At 40.8% G+C, this 21,569-nt stretch overlaps 1 protein-coding gene across 1 annotated transcript in view; it reads left to right on the forward strand.

Annotated features, from left to right (window-relative positions):
- The window catches only part of C4H6orf132 (chromosome 4 C6orf132 homolog), a 57,754-nt gene that overhangs the window by 3,618 nt on the left and 32,567 nt on the right, over positions 1–21,569 (forward strand). Inside the window, exon 2 of the mRNA XM_060772822.2 lies at positions 13,466–13,575. Within this exon, the coding sequence (XP_060628805.2) occupies positions 13,466–13,575 (110 nt within the window). The remainder of the gene's footprint in view (positions 1–13,465; positions 13,576–21,569) is intronic.

Consider the following 21,569-nt stretch of genomic DNA (forward strand, 5'->3'; position numbering starts at 1 on the left):
GGATTGTTGAACAAGATAGTCCTTATGGACCCTCCCAACTCTATGATTCTCTGATTCTACATCATTAGTTGGGTGTTGTGGGCATTTATTACTGACAGAGTAAATATTGCTCAAATGTACATTCCAAGGTGATGGATTCATGACAGATTCATGAGACCCTTTTAAAATACTTCCCATTACTATCAGTTATCCAGAAAGTTATCTTGAAAAACCAGATTATTTTTGTGCAACAATCAGGGCTAGTCCAAGATATGTTGCTATCTTGACAGAGAAGATGAGGACACCTCCTAATTATTCTATGAGGAAAAGCTAACTGGTTTGGTAATACTGTCATGTCTTGAACTGCATCTTAGGCATAACCAAGCACGGGACCCAGGACAGGCGGTGTAGCTTACACAGCTTGTTTCTCCAGTTAAGTGAAACCATCAAGGAATCATGGAGGAACAAATCGGAGGCTGTGCCAGTACTGTAGACCTTAGAAAGTTGCTTTTAGGAAAAATGAATATGACAACAAGCTCAATCTATCACCAGCTGAACTGTGGTACAATGCAGGAGTGGCTAGAAGCTTCAATGCTAGTGAGGCACAAGATCTACTCTGAGCTTCCTAAGATGTCAAATTTGTTTTGAGATAGCATTGGCACAATGGAAAACTTTAAAATTCAGACTAAAACCCAGAGCAAGTTAATTTCCCTCCTGATATTAAAAGCAGTAGCTTACAGGGATGAGATGGTACTTGGGAATGCTTTGTAGATTCTTCTGCCACCTGAGGCACTTGCTACATAAATATGTCTCGAAACCCACATACACTACTGCTTTTATCTCTCACTAGTTGCCTGGCTATCACACTAGGCAGGTCACTGCTTTCACCTCAAATAATCCTTGCAATTCAGTTCGTTGGGTATAAATGTTGGGAAGAAAAATAAATTAATATATATGCCCTTTGCTTTTAGGTTCAATGTTAATGCTTTATAAAGGACTGTGAGAAGTTGGTCCCTGGCAAATGCCAACACAATACGTTTAGAGCATATGGCACATTTGTGTTTCAATTTTAAAATGTACATCGTGCAGTTTCAGTGTCACTTGGTATTCTGACTACAGTTGTCCATCTAAGTCATCAGTGTGTTCATAGACTGAAGGTAATCTCTACAAGAAAACTCAAACAGTAAGGCCTATAAGCTGAGCAGCAGCAGGGAGAATTGACATGCAGCATAGTGACTCTGATGGGCAGTGGGGGGAAACCATAGCCCCATGCCCTGCATTGCCTGCTGTACCACTTTCCACATCACATGGGGGAAAGCATTGCCACAATGCTTCCCCCTGTTCTTTTGAATGAGAACACGGGAAGCCTGCATGATAAAGTGATATGACACAAGTTTTTCTTGACCATTCTTCCTGTAATTGATATTACCCAAACCAGATGGTGGAAGCCCTGGAAGTTGTGTTGATTTCTTGTTTGATTGATGTGACTGAAGATCACATTTCATTTGAAGATTTTGATTCTTCAAGTACTCCCCCCTCCATAAACCCTAGAGCATATAGTGAGCTCATGTTGCTCTGCACCTGCTCCTTTTGCTTTAGCTCCCTATCAACGAAGTTGGAATGAGGGCTGCCAATAGCCTTCGTCAGAAGGACTTTATTATGCTTTATTGCACTGGTTCTCAACCTATGGGTCCCCAGGTGTTTTGGCCTACATCTCCCAGAAATCCTAGCCAGTTCACCAGCTGTTAGGATTTCTGCTTTATTGGATCAGGAAGACTTTGTTTGTAAAGCTGTACTTCAGCTTAGACTGTGTGGCTTGGCATTAAGACAATATAATATGGTGAAGGTCTCCTGCACTGTGTCTATTAATTTGAGTGATGCATGTGCAGGGCACTTCCACACTGTATTTCATCAACTTTGTTGCTGCTGTTCCATTCAGTGGATTTGGCCTGCATTTTAATAGTTTTGTAGGACACTAAACCCAGTCTTGTGGTCTGATATTGTGCTATAGGCTGTGGTATGGCTTTGTAATATTAGTCTTTGATAGAAAGCTACTCCCTTTTTTGAACCAGGGCAGACAATATATATTCGTATTTATGCCTTCCACTCAATTTGTATGGCTTCCGGTTATTTTATGCTTATATCACATTTTCCTCCAATGATGTCAAGACATCCACCAAATGAGAACCATCTGTCAAACTGAAAGCAAGTGATTGACCAAAGGTCAACTATTTTATAGTGTAGTTGTGCTGTCGCACGCTGGGCCTGTGCATAAGACTGTAGACAGGACATAAATTCTGTGTGCCCAACAGGACACCAGGGCTGCCTCAGATTAAATGTCCTTGGATTTCCTTAAAACAGAGTCTTTAGATTGCTTAAAGTTTCAACAATGTTCTTTATTAATGAAAACAAACAGGCACTTTAAAGCTTTCTTAACAGTCTATTGGCTCTCTCTCAATCTTGTCCACAGGGAGCAGGCACTATCTTCATAAACTGTATTTTAGCTAATAGGGAAATCCTTAACTTCTAACCTGGGCAGTCTGTCTTTGCCTCTGTTGGCGTGGAGCCCCTGCACCTGGTACCAACTGCTTCTGACTTCTGTGAGTGACCCTTACCAAGCAGAGCTTTGTAGACTTCCAGGGAAAAAGGAGTTCAGGTTTCGGAGATGGCTGACTGAAGTCCCTCAGCAAAGGAGCTGTAAGGCTGTATATCTTCCAGCCAAGCTGTGGGCTGTATCTTCCTGGCAAAACCGTAGAAGACGAAGCTTTCTACAGGAGCTCTTGGTATTATGTCCTGCATGAAAAGCTTCTCTGTGCGGACTGACCCAAAAAAGGCTCCTATTCCCTCCAAAAACCCCAAAAGGGGGCAGGACCAGGGAACCTAACTATAATTGACAGGTGGCTTGCCCTATGATTGCAGCCAAAAGAAGCCACCTATCTGCAGAGTCCCTGAAACTCAGGACTACAACAAACATCCAATGCAAAGCAAACAAAATTGGAGCTCCTGGTACAGTTGTACCTGCACAGTAGTGTTTCAATCTATATTTGTCTGGTTTTGTCCCCATGTAAGCTGCCCCGAGTCCCTTCGGGGAGATTGAGGTGGGATATAAAAATAAAGTTGTTGTTGTTGCTATTATTATTATTATTATTATTATTATTATTATTTCATGGCTCAGTGAGGAATTGAAACGGAATTCCCCTGGGTTTCAGTCTGATGCTTTTACCACTATACCATAGTATGTATGATGGAATGTGGTGATGCCATGTAAGGCCGCTTTCCCTTTCCCCCTAAATTTCACTTCCATGAGAGTAGCAAATGTTTTATCCCACTCGTTTACAGACTTCTGTATGTAGGAAGGTTCCCTCGCACACTCCTATACTATAAATGCTATCAATTTGACATGAAATTTGGTAGCAATAACAACAGCAGTTTTGTAGCTGCTACTGAATTTCCTTGTCCTAGGTAGCATTGAACAAGACTTCTTCTGCTATGTAATGTGTGGCTCTGATATGAGTACTCTCCCCCCCCCCCCCCACCACACACACACACACAATATGCCACAGTCTAACATATCTGTAATCAATTGATTATAACTGTTCTTTCTTTCCTGGAAAGTTGTCATGGACCCACAGCCAATGGCTTGAGAAGTGCCGCTGGCCCACAGACAACTGCTTTTAATGGCATTACTATAGGAAATTTGTGGGCAATCAGCTTCCTTGGAGGCATAGGCTTTCACTGAATTTACCTAAACAAAAAAGCAAGCCTGCTAAGTTCTGTCATGTTATTTAAATTGGCTTCTTTAGCTGACTCATATGCTATAAATTCAGACATGCCCATACTCATGTCAGTTGAAGTATCTATCCTATTTTTTGGTTCACCAGAGTGCCCTAACATGGTTGCCCAGCTGTGAAGTTTTTTTCTCATTCCACATGCCAGCTGCTTTGTACAGATCCTGCTCATATGTCCAAAAGTATTATGGATGCAAATGGGTAGAAAGCATGAATGTTTTTGGTCTAACAAAGGCATAGTAGAGTATGTATAATGGTTAAACCATATAACCAGGACAAAGTTTTTCAGCCAAATCTACCTGGAATCCTCGAGTTCAGTGAGATGTAGAATACAAATGTAACTCAAGTCAATCAAATAACCTCTGAAATTATATTTCTCCCTGAGTATAGTGTTGCTAGGTTTTCAAAATAGCAATAAAAGATTGTTGACGTTCATGACATACTGGCTCAAGAATCAGGAAGTAGCTATTAAGAAGTTTTTGTTCTACCTAAATGCTAATTGAAAATATTGGTTTCAGTAAAAGTAGCCATTTATTTCTCTGTAAAACTAACATCCTGTCCACATTCATAAATTATATGAATTACATTCATAAATTACATGGTGTACACATTTATGTTTTTATGAAGGGCTCACATTCCAAAACATGCAATTTTGGGGCATCTTGTTCAGTTTATATAAATGAAAGAGCTTTACAACTCTCAACTAGGGGACTATGGTTGTGTCCACAATGCAGAATTATAGCAGTTTGACACCTTTTAAACTGCCATGGCTCATTGCTATAGAATCCTGGGATTTGTAGCTTTGTGAGATATTTAGCCTTTTCTGTCAGATTGCTCTGGTGCACAAGAAATATACTTTTTTCAGGTCAGGAGTGACTTGAGAAACTGCAAATCGCTTTTGGTCTGAGAGAATTGGCCGTCTGCAAGGATGTTGCCCAAGGGACGCCTGGATGTTTAGATGTTTTTACCATCCTTGTGGGAGGCTTCTCTCATGTCCCCACATGGGGAGCTGACAGAGGGAGCTCATTCACACTCACTCTGGATTCAAACCTCCTGTCAGTCTTCAGTCCTGCCGGCACAAGGGTTTAACCCATTGTGTGACCAGGGGCTCCAAGAAATATACTGTATAAGAAGCAATACCTGCCAGTCCTATAAGTGACAAATATCCCAGCCACCAAATAAGGGATATCCCTCATAACAAGGAACCCTAGATGAAAATCATATCCTTCCTTCTACTTTCCTGTTCAGACTCCCTCTGCATTGGTTTCCAAATCTCTCTTTGTACTTGTTAACACCTGTTTTGTACCTCATGGATGGAAAACACACTGGAATTAAATGAAAGAGTTAAGCCCTCCTCTCATCTTTCTCCAGGTGTCTATGTTCTTGTTCTTTCAGAATGGCTTTGATTTTGCAGGGATGGGGTGGAGGTGGGGGTGACACTGGGAAATATTAAACATATCAATTCGTGGTATGTTTCTGCATGGATTTGTTTATTGATTTCATTTCACTGACCATTCATGAATGAGTCAGAGACTACTGTCTTCACAGCGACAATGCTGTGGCAACATATGGACTAGACCAGCAATTAGACCACTTGGGGTGTGTTTATTGTGACCATTTCCAAGGGCAATGTTCTGTGTGCATGCAATTTGAAGATAGTTTTACTCCACACCTTTAAAAATTGCAATGTTTATGTCAATACACTTTAATAGTAAAGTAAATAAATATTGTTTGCTGGCGTCTTGAGACAAACTTTGACTTTAAAAATGGCAGAATTATTTGCAGGGGAGACAACATGCTTTAGCAATACTCATCTGAAAACCACCATCTTTTTAAAACTGCTGATTGATAGCATCAAATTTCATTCATATATAATGCAGCTTATAGAACCTCATAAGATTAGATACATGACCAAAGTTTATCAAAAGGAGGCACCTGTTCTCCTTTTGGACAGTAAGGAGAGGTGGGGACAGATTGGTGGATATTGCAATTCTCCGGGTTTCTCACGGTGTTGTAAACCTGCCTGTGGCAAAAAAAAATTGCAACACAAAAAAGCCAGATGAGCCTGAATCAAGTTTTGTGTAGGCAGAGCACACTGCAAGATGGGTGGAGAAAGAGTGCAGCTCACATGGAGTAACTAAAAGGAGGGTCAAAGTCTGTCAGCCTCTGAATTACACAAATGAGAGATAAGAAATCACAATCTGCACATGGTATGTGTGAGCCTTATATATCAAAATGCAGCCTTATTCAACTCCATGCTCACCAGATATGTTGACCTTGTTGACAGAGATTGTCATCTAACCCTGCTGCTGGTTACTCAAGGAGCTTAGTCAGAAAAATGTATTCAAATAAGCAAGATATATATTGAACATTACACTCACTCCCCATCTGTTAGCCTCTTTCCTTAATTTTGGTTCTCCCGTCAGATAAATGGCTGGATATGACAAACGTAGCCATGCAGGGTAATTCTATTTGCTCAGATGTAAGTTGCAGTACATTATAACTGCATATAGGGAATCAGCTTTACATACGATAACAACTTGGGAAACAACAAGGGAGACATTCTCATTAAATCTGATGCATGGAGTATCGTTTCTAAATTAATTCTGCCTTCTTAATGCAGTATCACACTTTCGCCTTGGAGAATATTTGAGGTGCCATTTTTGCTGCCCATGCAATTCAAATGTAACAGGCATCCAGAGTGTAACTTGCTATCTCTTCAGAAAGGTTCTCAGATGGGCTGGGCATGTTTTGCATTGCAATTGCAGTAGAAACTATCACATAACTAATTTATTCCATTCCGACTGAAGTGATTTCCTTCTCTTTGCCTTTTCGCTTTGATGCATTTGGGGGAAGGGAGAAACATATTTGAAGGTGTGCCTTTATTATGATGAACATATTCATACAATGTGTCACTTGAAGGCAGCTCACAGTTAACCAGATTGTTTTCTTCTTTTAAAAGCTTTATTTCCCATTTAGGAAGGAAAGTGGGCAGAAGAATAATAGATTATAAAGACATGCGAGTCTTTTTAATGTGAGATATATCAGTCTAGGCAAGGAGGTATCTGAAGAGCTTCAATAGAAGTAAGGGAAAAATTAGAAGAAATTGCTACATCCTTAACAAACATTTACCCAGCTTTCCATCTTGTTTTGCTGAGGATAATGCAGCATATTAGCTAGGCAAATAATGTACTGACTGCAAGGAAAAAGTGACTGGTGGCTAACTGAAACTGTTTCCATCGCGTGCATATGTATGAACATGCATGCGTAATTAATTCTTTCATGAAACTACCTGTGTGCTCACTCTCTAACCTGGAATCAATAATGAGATGTAATTGATTGGAATGTCTATGAACTTTTTCAAATGAGAATTCATCTCAATTATTGCTGACTCTGCATATTGTATGCATTTCCCTTCATCCTCAAGGCTTTTTATGTTTGCTTTCTCTGCAGCAAAAGATTACAGAGTGTCCTTTCAAGCAGAGGTGGGGCATACAAGCAGATTGAGTGGCTCAGCTGATCAGACTTGTTAATCCATGCAAAGGAACCTTATTAAAGTAAATTATGAGCTGTGCTCGCTACTAGAAAGAGCAGTTCAGAGGTGGAGTTCCATACCAAGGACATAGGGTTGAAAGCTATGAAGTGGCCAAGTTCAATTTCCAGCTCTGACACATTGTTAGATTCAGGGGAGATTCATTGCATTTGATGTACAGCTTGGAAAAAAGTGGTTTTACCCACAAAAGAGATCTGATAAATTCAGTTCTCCTGTGTGAACTATTCCTAATAGTTTTATTTTATTTTCCCTATCATACCTCTAAGAATTATTAAGGACAGACTTTCTTCCTCACTGTAACCAAAGCCCAGCCCAACCTACCATAGAGTTATTGAATACTCCACCTTTCCATGCTTAAATTAGAGTGCATAATAGCAGGAATGCAAAAAGTGTCTGACATTGTCCTATACCTTCTAAACAGGGCTGCAGCCAGAAAAAAAATTCGGGGAGGGTTGAAAATTTCGGGAGGGGGGGGGGAGTTTTAGAAATTTTGGGAGGGTTGAAAATTTCGGGGGGGGGGGGGAGTTGAAACCTGCCTCTTAGCTCACGCTGAAGCAAAGAGCACAGCAGGGGGAGAGCAGCCTTCAATAGCCTGCAGCTCCGCCCCTGCCAACCACTTCCACCAAGTCTGGCCTCCTTAATGAGAGCATTCAACACACACACATACACCCAACTTGGTTGCTTCGCTATATCAGCTATTGCTCCAAGTAATGACAGTGTGAATAAATTGTCAATATTTGCTTGAGATAGTGCTTGCAGTTCTGGAGGGCTACAGGCCTGCTTCTAAGTCCCCTAGTTTGCCAAGGATAGTCCCAAATGATGTCATATTTTGCGCTTTCCCTGTAGCCAAACACAAAATTATTATACCAGCAGCTGAGATCTCTAGAGGACCCGAGCAGGCAGTTAATATAATTGCTCCAGGCACAGAATGGCCATGGTTGAATGTCTTCAACTGCTATGTGATAGACTGGAGTAGTAGTAAAGAATTCAGCATAGGATAGCATAACCTGCAGAATTACTGCACTACACTGCCTTTTAGGATTTGAACCAACGTATGAGAGAATTCTTCTAGGAAAAGCAAAAATGTTCTCATGCACAGTATGTTCCATTCCATCCCCACCCCACTTCTGGCTTTCTGTTTGTTTGCCCCCAGCCACCACACCACATTCTGCACCCACTATGTTCAGTCTTCATTAGACCGTTTGGGGACTTGCTTGAGTGGTTCTTTTTTCCTGAAGAGGGTTTTGGTTTTTTTCTTTAAACATTGGAGCTCTTGCTGGTTTATGGTTGTACTGTTGTGTGGCTTCAAGTCATTTCCAACTTACAGTGACCCCCAAGGGTTTCCTGTTCAGAGAGGGCTTGTCCTTGTTTTCCTGAAAGGCAGAGAGAGTTTGATTTGCCCAAGATATTCCAATGAGTTTCTATAACAAAGCAGAGATTCAAACACTAATGTCCGAATGCCACTATCCAGTGTTGACACCACTGTACCATGTTGACTCACACAGCTGCTGATATTGACATTTTATGCATAGATAGTAGCGCTATGCAAAAAAAGTCATTTGTGCCTCGTATGTCATATTATTTCATAAGATTTGCACATACAAGGCAATATTAAGAAATGCCTTAAACACAAAAACATAAAGAATCAAAACCCTTACCTATGACTTTTAGTTACAATTCAGTAAACCTTGTAAGTCTCCCAAAGTCAGTTGGTGCAAATCCAAAGAGGTAATTCCTCTTTAAATTAAGGTTTCCTGTCGCCATTGAGAGGGCAAGCGAGGTGGGAGGGAGACTGAGAATTCTGGGAAATGTAGTTTGGGAAGGCAAGGACCCCTGTGGCAAGGAATTCAAAAGGCCCTGCCCTGAACTACATTTCATAAATTCTGCTCCCATCAGAAAACCCCAGTGAGGTAGGGGAGAGCTATTATCCCTCTGTAGCAGCAGTCAGGGTTCCAATAAATTATTGAATCTGCAAAGAGGACTGATAGTAACTCTATGCTGGACTGGGAAGAAAATCCCTAAATTGAAGTTCTATGGTATGTGTTGTGTGTCATATAGAGAGTGAGATTGGAGGGGACAGCTGTTATGGCTTTAAAAAAACCCCAAAAGTTTTTGTCAATTTTTTTTTAAATTCCCCCAAAATCAGTAGATGTGCAAATCTTTCTGAGTATTGAGGAAAATAATGTCCTGGTTATCTTGTGTCATTGTAGACCAAATCAAGCAGATAGCTCCTGTAGGTTTTTTTTAATGTTGTCAAATGTCACCTGCTGTTTGATCAATAAAGACATCTAATATTTCTGATTGCCTCTAAGTGTCTACTTTTAATATATTGCTTAATGTAGTAGATTAGCTATTTCATGCTTTGCATGTTTTTGCTTGGTGTTTCCACTGATGTCAGTAGGAGGTACTGCCTCGTAAACAGAACTAGGATTGATTTTTTCCAAGTGATAATTGATTTAATTAATTAAGTAAGTAAATAAAATTAAATTAAATTGTGTCTGAATTTTGAAACATATTTTTAAATGTTCACAGTAAAGCTCCAGTTGGAAAGCTTCATCTCAAATAATTTACAAATGTGCTCACTTATGTTTTACAGAATAAACATAGATGGCAAAAATCTAAAACAAAGATTTTTGTTTCAAAATTATCTTTATTTATACACATATGTATGCATGAAAAAAATCAGGATTTTATTAATTGGGGTTTTTTTCCGTGTCAGGAGCAACTTGAGAAACTACAAGTCACTTCTGGTGTGACAGAATTGGCCGTCTGCAAAGACATTGCCTGGGGATGCCCAGATATTTGATGTTTTACCATCCTTGTGGGAGGCTTCTCTCATGTCCGCTCTCTCCAGATTCGAACCACTGTCCTGTTGATCAGCAGCCCTGCCGGCACAAGGTTTAACTCATTGTGCCACTGGGGGCTCCTTTATTAATTGGTTGAAACTTATACATTTAATGTGCAAATCTTTGCCCATGTTTCCTGGCACTAAGTTACATTGAACTCATTGGAATTTAATTTTGAGTATTCAAGTACAGGGCTATTGAATAATATGTCTTTAACTAGATATCAATTTTGAAACATTGTTGGGTTTTTATTTTTCAAATATTTACAAGTTAGCCAGTTGGAACAAAAAATGAAAGAATTTAAGTCAGACAGACCAACAGACAGACAGGTAGACAAAAAGAAGGAAATTATTTATTTAGCATTGAAAATAATGTGATTTTCCTTCTTGGCTGGGGGTTGGACTGGATGGCCCATGAGGTCTCTTCCAACTCTATGATGCTATGAAGATTCATTTATTTTTAGTTTTGAATCAAACAACTATCTATTGATGGGAAGAACCAGTGATTGCTCTTGGTTCTCATATCAATGGGGAAGTGGTTTCATTTGGAGTTTTATTCTGAATTCTTAAAAAAATCATGCAACTCTGACCTCAAAAGAGGTTCAACACCTAGGAAATTGGAAAATGCTATCCTAGGTCCCAAAATGTTTTGACCATCTGCACCTTGTGAATTGTTTCCTATTCCCAGGTTTAGATTGATCCCGTCTAAATATCTTTCTTACATTATTTGGCTTATGGAGAATCTATGGTCACTATTTGCTCAGTTCCATTTATAACTACCACTAGGAAATAATTTGTACCACATTAAGGCCTGTTTGTGTAAAGCCTTATGCATAGTGTAGCTGTGGCTGCAAGAATTCCTTCCATTCACTTTAGGAAATAATAGAAAGGTAGGATATCACTCTTCCTCCCACTAAACCTTACCCTGTGCCTTCCACTGTAAACTCGATTCATTTGCTGACTGGGAGAAAGCACCCGTTCACTTGCCCTTTTCTCTGTTTGGTGTTTTCTTGCAAAGCCACTAGACAAAAGGCACTATGGGTGCTGGCTGCAAAGCCAGGAGAGCAATGATACTCTTGAGCAACACTGAAGGCTCATTGTCCCTCGCTGCCCTGTGCATGATTAAATAACCAAGATCTGTCACAGCGATAAAGTAAAGCAAAGTGGTTATGTATGAAAGAGGACTTCCTGCCTAAGAGACTGTGTAACTGGCAGTGACAGCCAGGACTTAAAGTAAAAAAAAATCAGATTGGAATTCTGTGGGGCTACTTGTTTGGTATCATTGCTTAGAGGCTGGCCATTGCTTGCACACTTACACCACACCGGAGCTCTGTACATTTGCCTTTCAAAGCATGCAAGCAAAAAGACACCACTTGTGTGCAGCTGGCAAAAGCTGATCTAGCAATGGAATCAGTCAGCAGAAGTATATCCCTGCTGCTAAACTATAGCAGTTTGATACTACTTTAACACTATTATGACTTCATCACACGGGGCTTTTTTCCCATCCTAGGACGCTGCTGAGACGCAGTCGGGACAGAGTCCCCCGGAGCCCATCACATGATGCAGGGCTACTTCCAATGCGGCTCCATCTTGGCAGTGTGGTCAGAGGCAGCCAGGGACAGTGTGGGAGGAAGCTGAGCATAGCCAGAAAATGTCATATGAACAGAAGGGGATGAAGCAATGCACTGTCCCATGGTTTCCCTGACTGCCCCACAAATTCCCCCGCTGTCCCCCAGCTTATGGACCTCTATCTGATGAGGTCCTTATTCTCTCCTATAGGATCCTGGAATTTGTTGTTTGACATCCTTGGGTCCCACTCTGGAAAAAAGGAAAATACAAATCCAATAAATTACAATTCTTTAGTGCTGTCCCCAGAGCTACAGCAATAGAGGTCTTTAGCAGAGAAATCTAAATCCTACACAAACTACAAATCACTGGATTTCACTGTACTGAAACACAACTCTTAAAGTGATATTGAAGTATCATAATTAAATAGCATAGTTGCATACATGATCTTTTTGAAGGTATGATAAGACCAGATATTTGGGGCCAGAACCCCCAGAATCAATACTGAGTAGGGGATACTGGGATCTATCGTCCAAAAAGTAATAGTTCCAAGTTGTGCCCTGTAGATTGTATTAATTGAGAAGTTACAATTACCTGTGTCTTCCTGTTGACTCAGCCTTGTTTATCAAAGCTGAATTTGTTTGTGTGCAGTGTATAAGTGTCAAGTTTTGTGCAGGTGTGTGTGAGTGAGTGTGAGAGAAAGAGAGAAAGGGGGGGGGGGAGAGAAAGAGAATTATAGAGCTGGAAGAGACCACAAGGGCCATCCAGTCCAACCCTCTGCCACACAGGTAAACACAGTCAAAGCACTCCCAACATCCAGTCTCTGCTTAAAAACCTCCAGAGAAGGAGACTCCAGCACACTCTGAGGCAGCATATTCCACTACCAAACATCAGGAAAGATACATATGTGTGTGTGTGTGCATGTGTGTTACTAAACTCATGTGTTCTAAAGATATCACAATATCTCATGTGCTCATCAAATTGTGGTGCTTGGTTCAAAATGTAGAATGCTACTTTTGAAAGTAAAATAGCTTTATATAGTTAGTGTTGGAATTACTATTTTGAAAAGCAACTGTTGTTCTTGTTCAAAAGTAACTAGATTTGTATTTATTTATCAGTACAATTTAAGCTACAGTATCATAATAGTGCAAGCTGCTGGCATCCGATATTGTACAACTAAGTTGTGAGGCCATAGACCTTTTGTAACTATAAATGTAACCAAAGCAGTTCCAGTGCAGTAGGGGTACAAAGTTACCCCGGGTTAGAGTAAAGTCAAAATGTATGTAGTAGGTTAACCCTTAAGTTTTGCAAAAAAGAATTAATTACAATTAATTAAGTCATTATTTGTCTATTAGGAGTCCTCTCAGCTATGTATGTGCTTGTTTGAAGGACAGCTTTTCCTCCCAAGATGTTTGTGCTCTCCACAGAGCACCCTGAACACTCAAACACACAGCCAAACAGAAAAAGCAATTCAGACACCAGAATTAGTTTCCAGACAATATGCAGCTAGAGAGCGGAAATTACAGACCTCACTAACTTGAGCAATTTTCTTGATATTTATCTGAGTGAAAATACTGGTTTAAGCAGCAAGTCAGGATTTTTTTTTTTTACATAAACCCAAAGTGTTTTGCCCATTATCTTGGAGGAAATGTAATGAGGTTCACCATTCTATGTTTAAAACAGCATTTGGATGTGGCTGTTCCTTATTGCTTATTTGTCTCTCTTTTGATTTAGGTGAAGTGAATGGCATCTACTATGGGGACAATCACTTTGACTCAGATTCTGGAACAGCGACATTGAAGGCACGACCAAGAGTCCGACCTTTGCTTACCTTTTTACCCCTTGTGAGTATTTGCTTTATGGCCTAGATTTCATTTGCATGATTTATACGGAATGCTGTGTTGTGTGCCTTCAAGTCATTTCTAAGTACGCCTATGGCTCCACCCCCAACTGGGGTAAAAGCATTGCCAGACCATTTCCCAAACAACACAGGAGACTTCCTGTGTGGTTCTGGTTCCAATGGAGCCAGCATGGGGCCTCTCCATGACGGTGACACTTTCCCATGTGATGGGGAAAGTGTTGCGAGAGGGAGCTGCACAGAGGGTGAGAGATTCACCCTGCTTCTCCCTCTTTCCTTGCCAGAAGCCAGGCAAAGTAGGCTGCTTCGCTTTGCCTTTATGATAAGGTGGTAGGAAAGATAATAAAGTTTCATTTCTTTTTCTAGAACACACTACCCATCCCCCTTTTTCTGGTTTCTCTCTTGGGGTAGCTGTATCAACAAACATGAATAATCAAATCTGCAAAAGTCAAAACCACAAATGTGGAAGGATGACTGTACAGTGTTTGTCACGGTTGTATCTGAAGTTCATTTATCTCAGTAGGAGGATAAACAGAAGTCGGAATGCCATTAGTGTTTCCAACTCAAGTAGATACTCAACATAAGTATAAACTCAACACTTAACATGGATCTGTTTTCATTGCAACTACCAGTAAAATTCAAGATAATTCCTCACTTGCACTGCAAGTAATTTCCATCTCACTCATTTTGTGCTCTTTGTTGTAATTGACCTAAGAGTGGTTCTCAATCTGTGGGTCCCCAGATGTTTTGGCCTGCAACTCCCAGAAACCCTAACAGCTGGTAAATTGGCTGGGGATCCACAGGTTGAGAACCACTGTCCTAATAGTGCCATGTAGCTATATCTTGCAAATGAACAATCTTATATGTGAGATGTGGATGCTTCTGGCATTACATCCTTATTTGAAGCTAGCCTGACTAGAATTTGTATTAAAATATAGTCTCACTATGAGTCTACTGCCATTTTTACTTGCCTGTTTGACTGGATTAATAACAAATAAACAACATTGTCCTTTAACAAAATGAATGTAATTGTTTCTATTTATGCAGCTGTTTTCTCATCTCCTCTTAACACAGAATCTAGATATCTATGTTAGATTACTGCAGTGTGTTGTGCATCACCTCCAACTGTCTCAATCTGGAAGGAACAACCTCGATTAATCCTCTTCTTACCCATGTTTTCAGCTCCTTTCAAAATGTCCTAGTTTCTCTCTCCTTCTTCCACTTTCCTTTTTCCCCTCAATTTACTTTAATTGATGCAAATTGGAACCAAAGTACAACAGTAGTTTGCACTCAGTTAGCAGAAGAGGGGAAACGGCAGAATCTTGGCCTTCCCTGTATCCTCAGGCAAAAGCAACTCTGATGTCTTGTTCTTTTTTCCTCAATAATAATTTCTGACATCTTAATCAGAATTACTTGGTTAGATATATCATAGTTTTCATTTGTATGCTTGTAGATAGAGCAAACTTTGAAATTGTTTTGGATCTTAATTCAGATAGGGCACTTATATAATCATACTGTTGGAAAGACCACAAGGGGATGTCCAGCCTAACCCCTGCCAGGCAGGATCACACAGTCTATAGAAGACCTGCACTGCCTACCAGTCTATTTCTTTGCACAATTCTGTAGTATTATTTTTGACCTTTTAAAAGTCCGTAAGTGACCTGGTTTAAAACTCAAATATCTTGAGGATTATCCATTCTTTGAAGCTATTGTGCCAGCTTCTGTTCCAGGACCTAAAACTGAGTGCTAGTCCCAGCCAGAGTTAATTAATTTTATCAATAGATAAATAGGAAGCCAACACTTACGTACACCATATTGATTTAAGGGATTTGCACATTTGAAACTAACAACTACATTTAGGACTCAGTTCCCCATCTTCTGAAATTAGGCTGTGTGATAAGAAGGGGAAAAGCTCTTTCATGGTGACATATCTTAGGAAAGGATTCCCGGAACAGATAATGTGTCTGATGTCTTTTTGAGAATCAAGTTAAAACATGTGGCATTTCTATGATTCAGTTCTTGTGGGTTTTTTCGGGCTATATGGCCATGTTCTAGAGGCATTTCTCCTGACGTTTCGGCTGCATCTATGGCAGGCATCCTCAGAGGTGAGGTCTGCTGGAACTGGGAAAAAAGGGGTTTATATATCTGTGGAATGACCAGGGTGAGACAAAGGGCTTTTGTAAGTTGGGCTAGGTGTGGATCTTTCAACTGACCACCTTGATTAGCATACAGTGGGCTGACTGTGCCTGGAGCAAACTCTTCTTGAAAGGTGATTAGATGTCCCTGCCTGTTTTTCTCTCTGCTGTTTTTGCTGTTGCAATTTTAGAATTTTTTAATACTGGTAGCCAGATTTTGTTCATTTTCATGGTTTCTTCCTTTCTGTTGAAATTGTCCACATGTTTGTGGATTTCAATGGCTTCTCTGTGTAGTCTGACATGGTGGTTGTGAGAGTGGTCCAGCATTTTTGTGTTCTCAAATAAAATGCTGTGTCCAGGTTGGTTCATCAGGTGCTCTGCTATGGCTGATTTCTCTGGTTGGAGTAGTCTGCAGTGCCTTTCATGTTCCTGGATTCTTGTTTGGGCGCTGCGTTTGGTGGTCCCTATGTAGACTTGTCCACAGCTGCATGGTATACGGTAGACTCCTGCAGAGGTGAGAGGATCCCTCTTGTCCTTTGCTGAACGTAGCATTTGTTGGATTTTCTTGGTGAGTTTGTAGATTGTTTGTATGTTGTGTTTCCTCATCAGCTTCCCTATGCAGTCAGTGGTTCCCTTGATGTATGGCAGGAACACTTTTCCTCTGGGTGGATCTTCATCTTGACTCTCGTGGCTTGTTCTTGGTCTTGCAGCTCTTTTGATGTCTGAGGTGAAATATCCATTGGCCTGTAGAGCCCAGTTGAGGTGGTTCAGTTCATCTTGGAGGAGGTGGAGTTCACAGATTCTTTTTGCACAGTCTGCCAAGGCTTTAATGGTGCTTCTTTTTTTGACTTGGATGATGGTTGGAGTTTTTATGTAGATATCTATCTGTGTGTGTGGGTTTTCTGTAAACGGTGTGACCCAATTGTTGATCTGGTTTACGGATGACTAGGACATCTAGAAAAGGCAGTCTTCCTTCCTTTTCTTTTTCCATAGTGAACTGGATGTTTGGGTGGATGCTGTTAAGATGTTCCAGGAACCTGTTGAGTTCTTATTCTCCATGGCTCCAAATGGTGAAAGTGTCATCCACATATCTGAACCATATAGTGGGCTTTTTGGTTGCTGTTTCAAGAGCTTGTTTTTCAAAGTGTTCCATGTAGAAGTTAGCTATGACTGGGCTGAGAGGGCTCCCCATAGCTACTCCATCTTTCTATTCGTAGAATTCATTGTCCCACTGAAAATAGCTGGTGGTGAGGCAATGGTGAAACAGCGCCGTGATGTCTTCTGGGAACCTCTGGTTGATGAGTGCCATGGTGTCTGCAACTGGGACCATGGTAAATAGAGATACCACATCGAAGCTGATCAGTTTGTCATTTGTATTTAGCTTGAGATTGCTGATTTTTTCAATGAAGTGGGCTGAGTCCTTGATGTAGTGTGTTGTGAGCCCAATGTGGCTTTGTAACTGTGCAGCAAGAAATTTGGCTAAGTCATATGTGGGGGATCCAATGGCACTCACGATGGGTCTGAGTGGGGTGGAGTCCTTATGGATTTTTGGGAGTCCATAAAGCCTGGGTGGAAGGGCTTCCAATTTACATAGCTGCTGTCGTATGTCAAAGTTGACTGAGGAGTTCTTAATTAGAGTGTTGGTTTTTCTGGTTATTTTGGAAGTTGGGTCTTGCTTAAGTTTTCTGTATATAGTAGGGTCCAGGAGTTTTCTGATCTTCTCCTTGTATTGTTCTATATGCATTACTACTGTGGCATTCCCCTTGTCTGCTGGCAGAATGAGGATATCAGGATCTGAATTTAGGTCTCTAATGGAAATGTGACAGTGCTTTTTTCCTGTTTACACTTGCTTGGATATCATTGTTACTTTATATTTTTGACATATTTTACTTCATTTTTCTTAGGCTAATAAACTACCTTAAAATCTTATTTTAACATTAAAAGTAAGAGTTTGAATTGTTCAGACTAGCATTCCTCAACCGGGGACTCTACATCCTGGCTAGGGTAATGGGAGCTATAGACAAGCACGTCTAGTGATAAGAATGCATGCCATAGTTAGAGATCCTGAGTAAGGAACAAAGACACCAATGATTTAGAGCAGGAGTTCTCAAACTTTTTAGGCCACTGAGCCCTTTTTGAAACAAACGTTTCTCATAGAGCTCCAAGGAATGTTTATATATTTATAAATATATAAAGTGTGTGTGTGTGTGTCATGGGCAAGCTTTTTGATGCATTGCATTTTAAAATTTGACAGACGGGCCAGTGGCAGATGGATGGAGAGTGTGTAAACTAATTGAAAAAAAAGAGTAAATTCCTATGCACACTGCACATATCACGTTTGCAGTGCAAAAAATAAAAAGGAAAGAAAGAACAATACAATATTTTAAATGAAGAATAATTTTAACCAACATAAACTTAACAGTATTTCAGTGGAAGACCCCAGGGGCCATCTAGTCAAACCTCCTTCTGCCATGCAGAAAAAGCACAATCAAAGCAACCCCAAGAGATAGTCACCCAGCCTTTGTAACAACAGCAGCAGCAGAAATCCCAGGAATTATCCAGTTCAATTCCTTTCTCCCAGGCAGGAAAAGCACAATCAAAGCCACCCCCTGAGCAGTGGGAGGTAAATAGGCTTTTGCCAGTAAGGGAGGTGAGGAAAAAAGCCTTTTCTCAGCAAGGGAGGCAGGGAAAGGCTTTTGGTGGCAAGGAAGGTGAGGGGAAAAAGGCATTTGATATCAAGGGGTGTGTGGGGGAGCGGAAGAATCAAGAAAGAGAAGAGAAAGCTTGGAGGGGGAAGGAGGGAAGGGAGAGAAGCACAGAGCTCCTCAGTATGTTTTGTGGAGCCCCAAATGCTCTGCGGAGCACACTTTGAGAACCGCTGATTTAGAGAAACAAAGTAAAGACTTTATTATGGGAACTCCAATCTAAGATAGGAAAGTCATTCAGAGTGCTGAACTGATCTATCTCCATTCTAGGAAAGAACTGAGAAAGGACTGACAGGAAGCCGTAGTGGAGAACATTCCTAAGAGTATCAGTTTACATCATATAATGGTCAGGTTAGGCAAACATAGAAGGAGGACACTTTGGGTTACTCTGTCTAATCCTATTACTTCTTCCTTCTGAGAAGCATTCTTGACTTCAGTGCTAATAGTTGTTGCACTTCCAACATTTAAAAGGCAGTATAAGGCAAATGAAGGAAGTCATAGTATGGTCTCCTCTGATTGGGCCTAGGACTTCCCATGTACTTCATTGATACAAAAATTAAACACATTTATGCAGTTTTTACAATTAATATGTGGTGTCTCCAGATTACTTAGAGTATTTCAGTTTGAAATAATGTCAGAAAGCTTCTGCTAAAGTAGTTATTTCAGGGAGGTTCCACTTTGGAATAGGGAACATCATCCTTGAAGAAGCACTTGTTATCTTTTGTGTGACTCAGTCTCTACATATCCAGAGCAAATTGAGAAGAGTGTTTTCCCACCATCACTGCCAAAACAAAGAAAGAAAGAAAGAAAGAAAGAAAGAAAGAAAAAACGGTTGATCGGGGGAGGAGGCAAACCAGAGTGAAAAACAGCAAGTTAGGCTGTTCATCCTGAGAATAAGAAACTATAGCAGACATTATGTAAGAGAACATGTTCTCACTGACATTGCAATATCACTCTTCTTCCAAATAGATGTGCCTGATGTGCTGCATCTGTTTTATTCTCATAGCAATCCCGAGAGATAGGTTAAACTGAGCAAGAGTAAGATGACTGTGTTCACGTCCAGAAGAATTCTACTCATTGGGCTGCTGTGAGTTTTCTGGGCTGAATTGACATGTTCCAGCATTCTCTCCTGATGTCTCACCACATCTATGACAGGCATCCTTGAGGATTGTGACAGGCAACCTTTGAAGGTTGTGAGGTCTGAGGATGTCTGCCATAGAAGTGGGTGAAACATCAGAAGATAATGCTTCTGGAACATGGCCAAAGAGCCCAGAAAACTCACAGCAAACCAGTGATTCCAGCCATGAAAGTCTTTGACAACACACTGAACTCTATTCATATTTACAGAGAAAGAATTCACCCTTGTTCGAGGGGTTTATTTCCCATGTAAGTGGATATATTATTACCCTGTCCCAGCATAATCATGCAGATGTTTGAAAGCCCTGCTGTGTTCAGTGAGGCTTACAACCTTGTCACGTGTCCACCAGAGTTTTCCCACATTGTCTTGCATCATCTCAGGGCATGGGGAACCCGGTACCCCACACCCACATTGCCCTGTTGCAAATGTCCTTCATCCCATGAGGAGAAGCGTGGAGCATGTGGCTTTCCCCCATTGAGTCTAACAGTGACACAGGAAGCCTGCCATATTATCATAGCAGTGGCATGCCCTGGTTCTGCCCTCCTTCACCCATGGAGCCCTACTGGCATCGTTTGATGGGAGTGAGTGGGCTCCATGGTGACCTGGACTAAACCAGCACATGCCGCCAATTTTAGCCCCATGTGAAGAGGCCCTTAGTTTGATGTTAAGGCTTGTATTCTTCATCAATACTCTGTACAGTGCATGGAAATGTATTAACCACATCCCAAGACTTTGGGCTTACAGTTTTGGGAGAGTAATTGTGAACAAAAGTGTGACATGTCCATGTTCCTTAAACCATTGTCCTAAATTGTTCCCTATCTGCTTCTGTTTTCCCTTGTCAATGAGGCTAAAATGAACACTTATCAGCAGTGGCTAGTTTCTCTCCGGTTATTAGAGCAGTGAATTTGCTCTCAGTTTTAGTCCAAACTGTCCAAGAGAATAAACCACCTTCTCAGATAGGGTTTAGTACCTTTTTATTTCAGACTTAAACATGGAATGGATTCACCACTCCATTAACATAATAACCCACAGGTGCCACTTGCTTTTAGTCTTTCCAGCAAGGATCTGAATAACAGACTGAATAACAGTGGGGAAGGAAACAGAAAAATGACTGGTGTGGAAAGTTTGATGCATGCATCCCATATGTAATAAGACATGCATCACACTCCCCTCCTCTCCTTGCTGTCCACAAAGATGCCTTTCTTAATGGAAGCAGCTGTGAGAGTTCATTTCATGCAATTTTATGTAATGTATAGTTAGGTATTTAAATACCAGGTTGAACAGATAAGTGAGTCTAAAATATGAAGTATGTGAAACCAAACCCATGTTTCTCAGCCTGTATATATCACAAATTCTTGACCTCTGAGCCCTTCCTTTTACACAGGCATCAACCCCTATGCAATCCTGCAGTTCTGTGTACTGAGAAAGGAATGAGGGTTTGACCAGCTGTCATGGGTGGAGGTGTGAGTCAATATTTGAAATGGCTTAAGAACTGTGTACACCCAACATTGGACGGAAGCCCATTTATATTCCTTTGCTTTGAAAACATGCCCCTGTGAGACTGAAACTTCCTTGCCACACCTTGCACTAAACTTGGCATCTGGCTCATACCCTGGCTATATAGCATCCAGGAAGCATATTTCATGTTTCACTGAGAACAAAATTGTATTCAAAGCAATTCTTAGCAGAGCATGTCTGAGCCAGCAGTGGCAGATAGGCACATGGCTAATGCATTTCTGCTGTGTGCCTTAGTTGATATAGCTGTTCGGCATATTTAGTTCATGTCACGTGGTTGTCTCTCTTTTATCCTATCTCAACGCACCCAATCTGCTCAGCAGGCAAAATACTGTGTAATACTCACACATTGGTTATGGAAAGTGGTTGCTGAGGGCTTAATTTTCATAGACGGATGCATGGAGTCAAAAACAGACCGTGGGAGTCAAATATTCCAGTTTATTTGTATCTTAAAACTCTTTAAAGACCTCATCACACTAGAATCCAC

This window comes from Anolis sagrei, chromosome 4 (assembly GCF_037176765.1).
Source record: "Anolis sagrei isolate rAnoSag1 chromosome 4, rAnoSag1.mat, whole genome shotgun sequence".
In the NCBI taxonomy this organism is placed as follows: Eukaryota; Metazoa; Chordata; class Lepidosauria; order Squamata; family Dactyloidae; genus Anolis; species Anolis sagrei.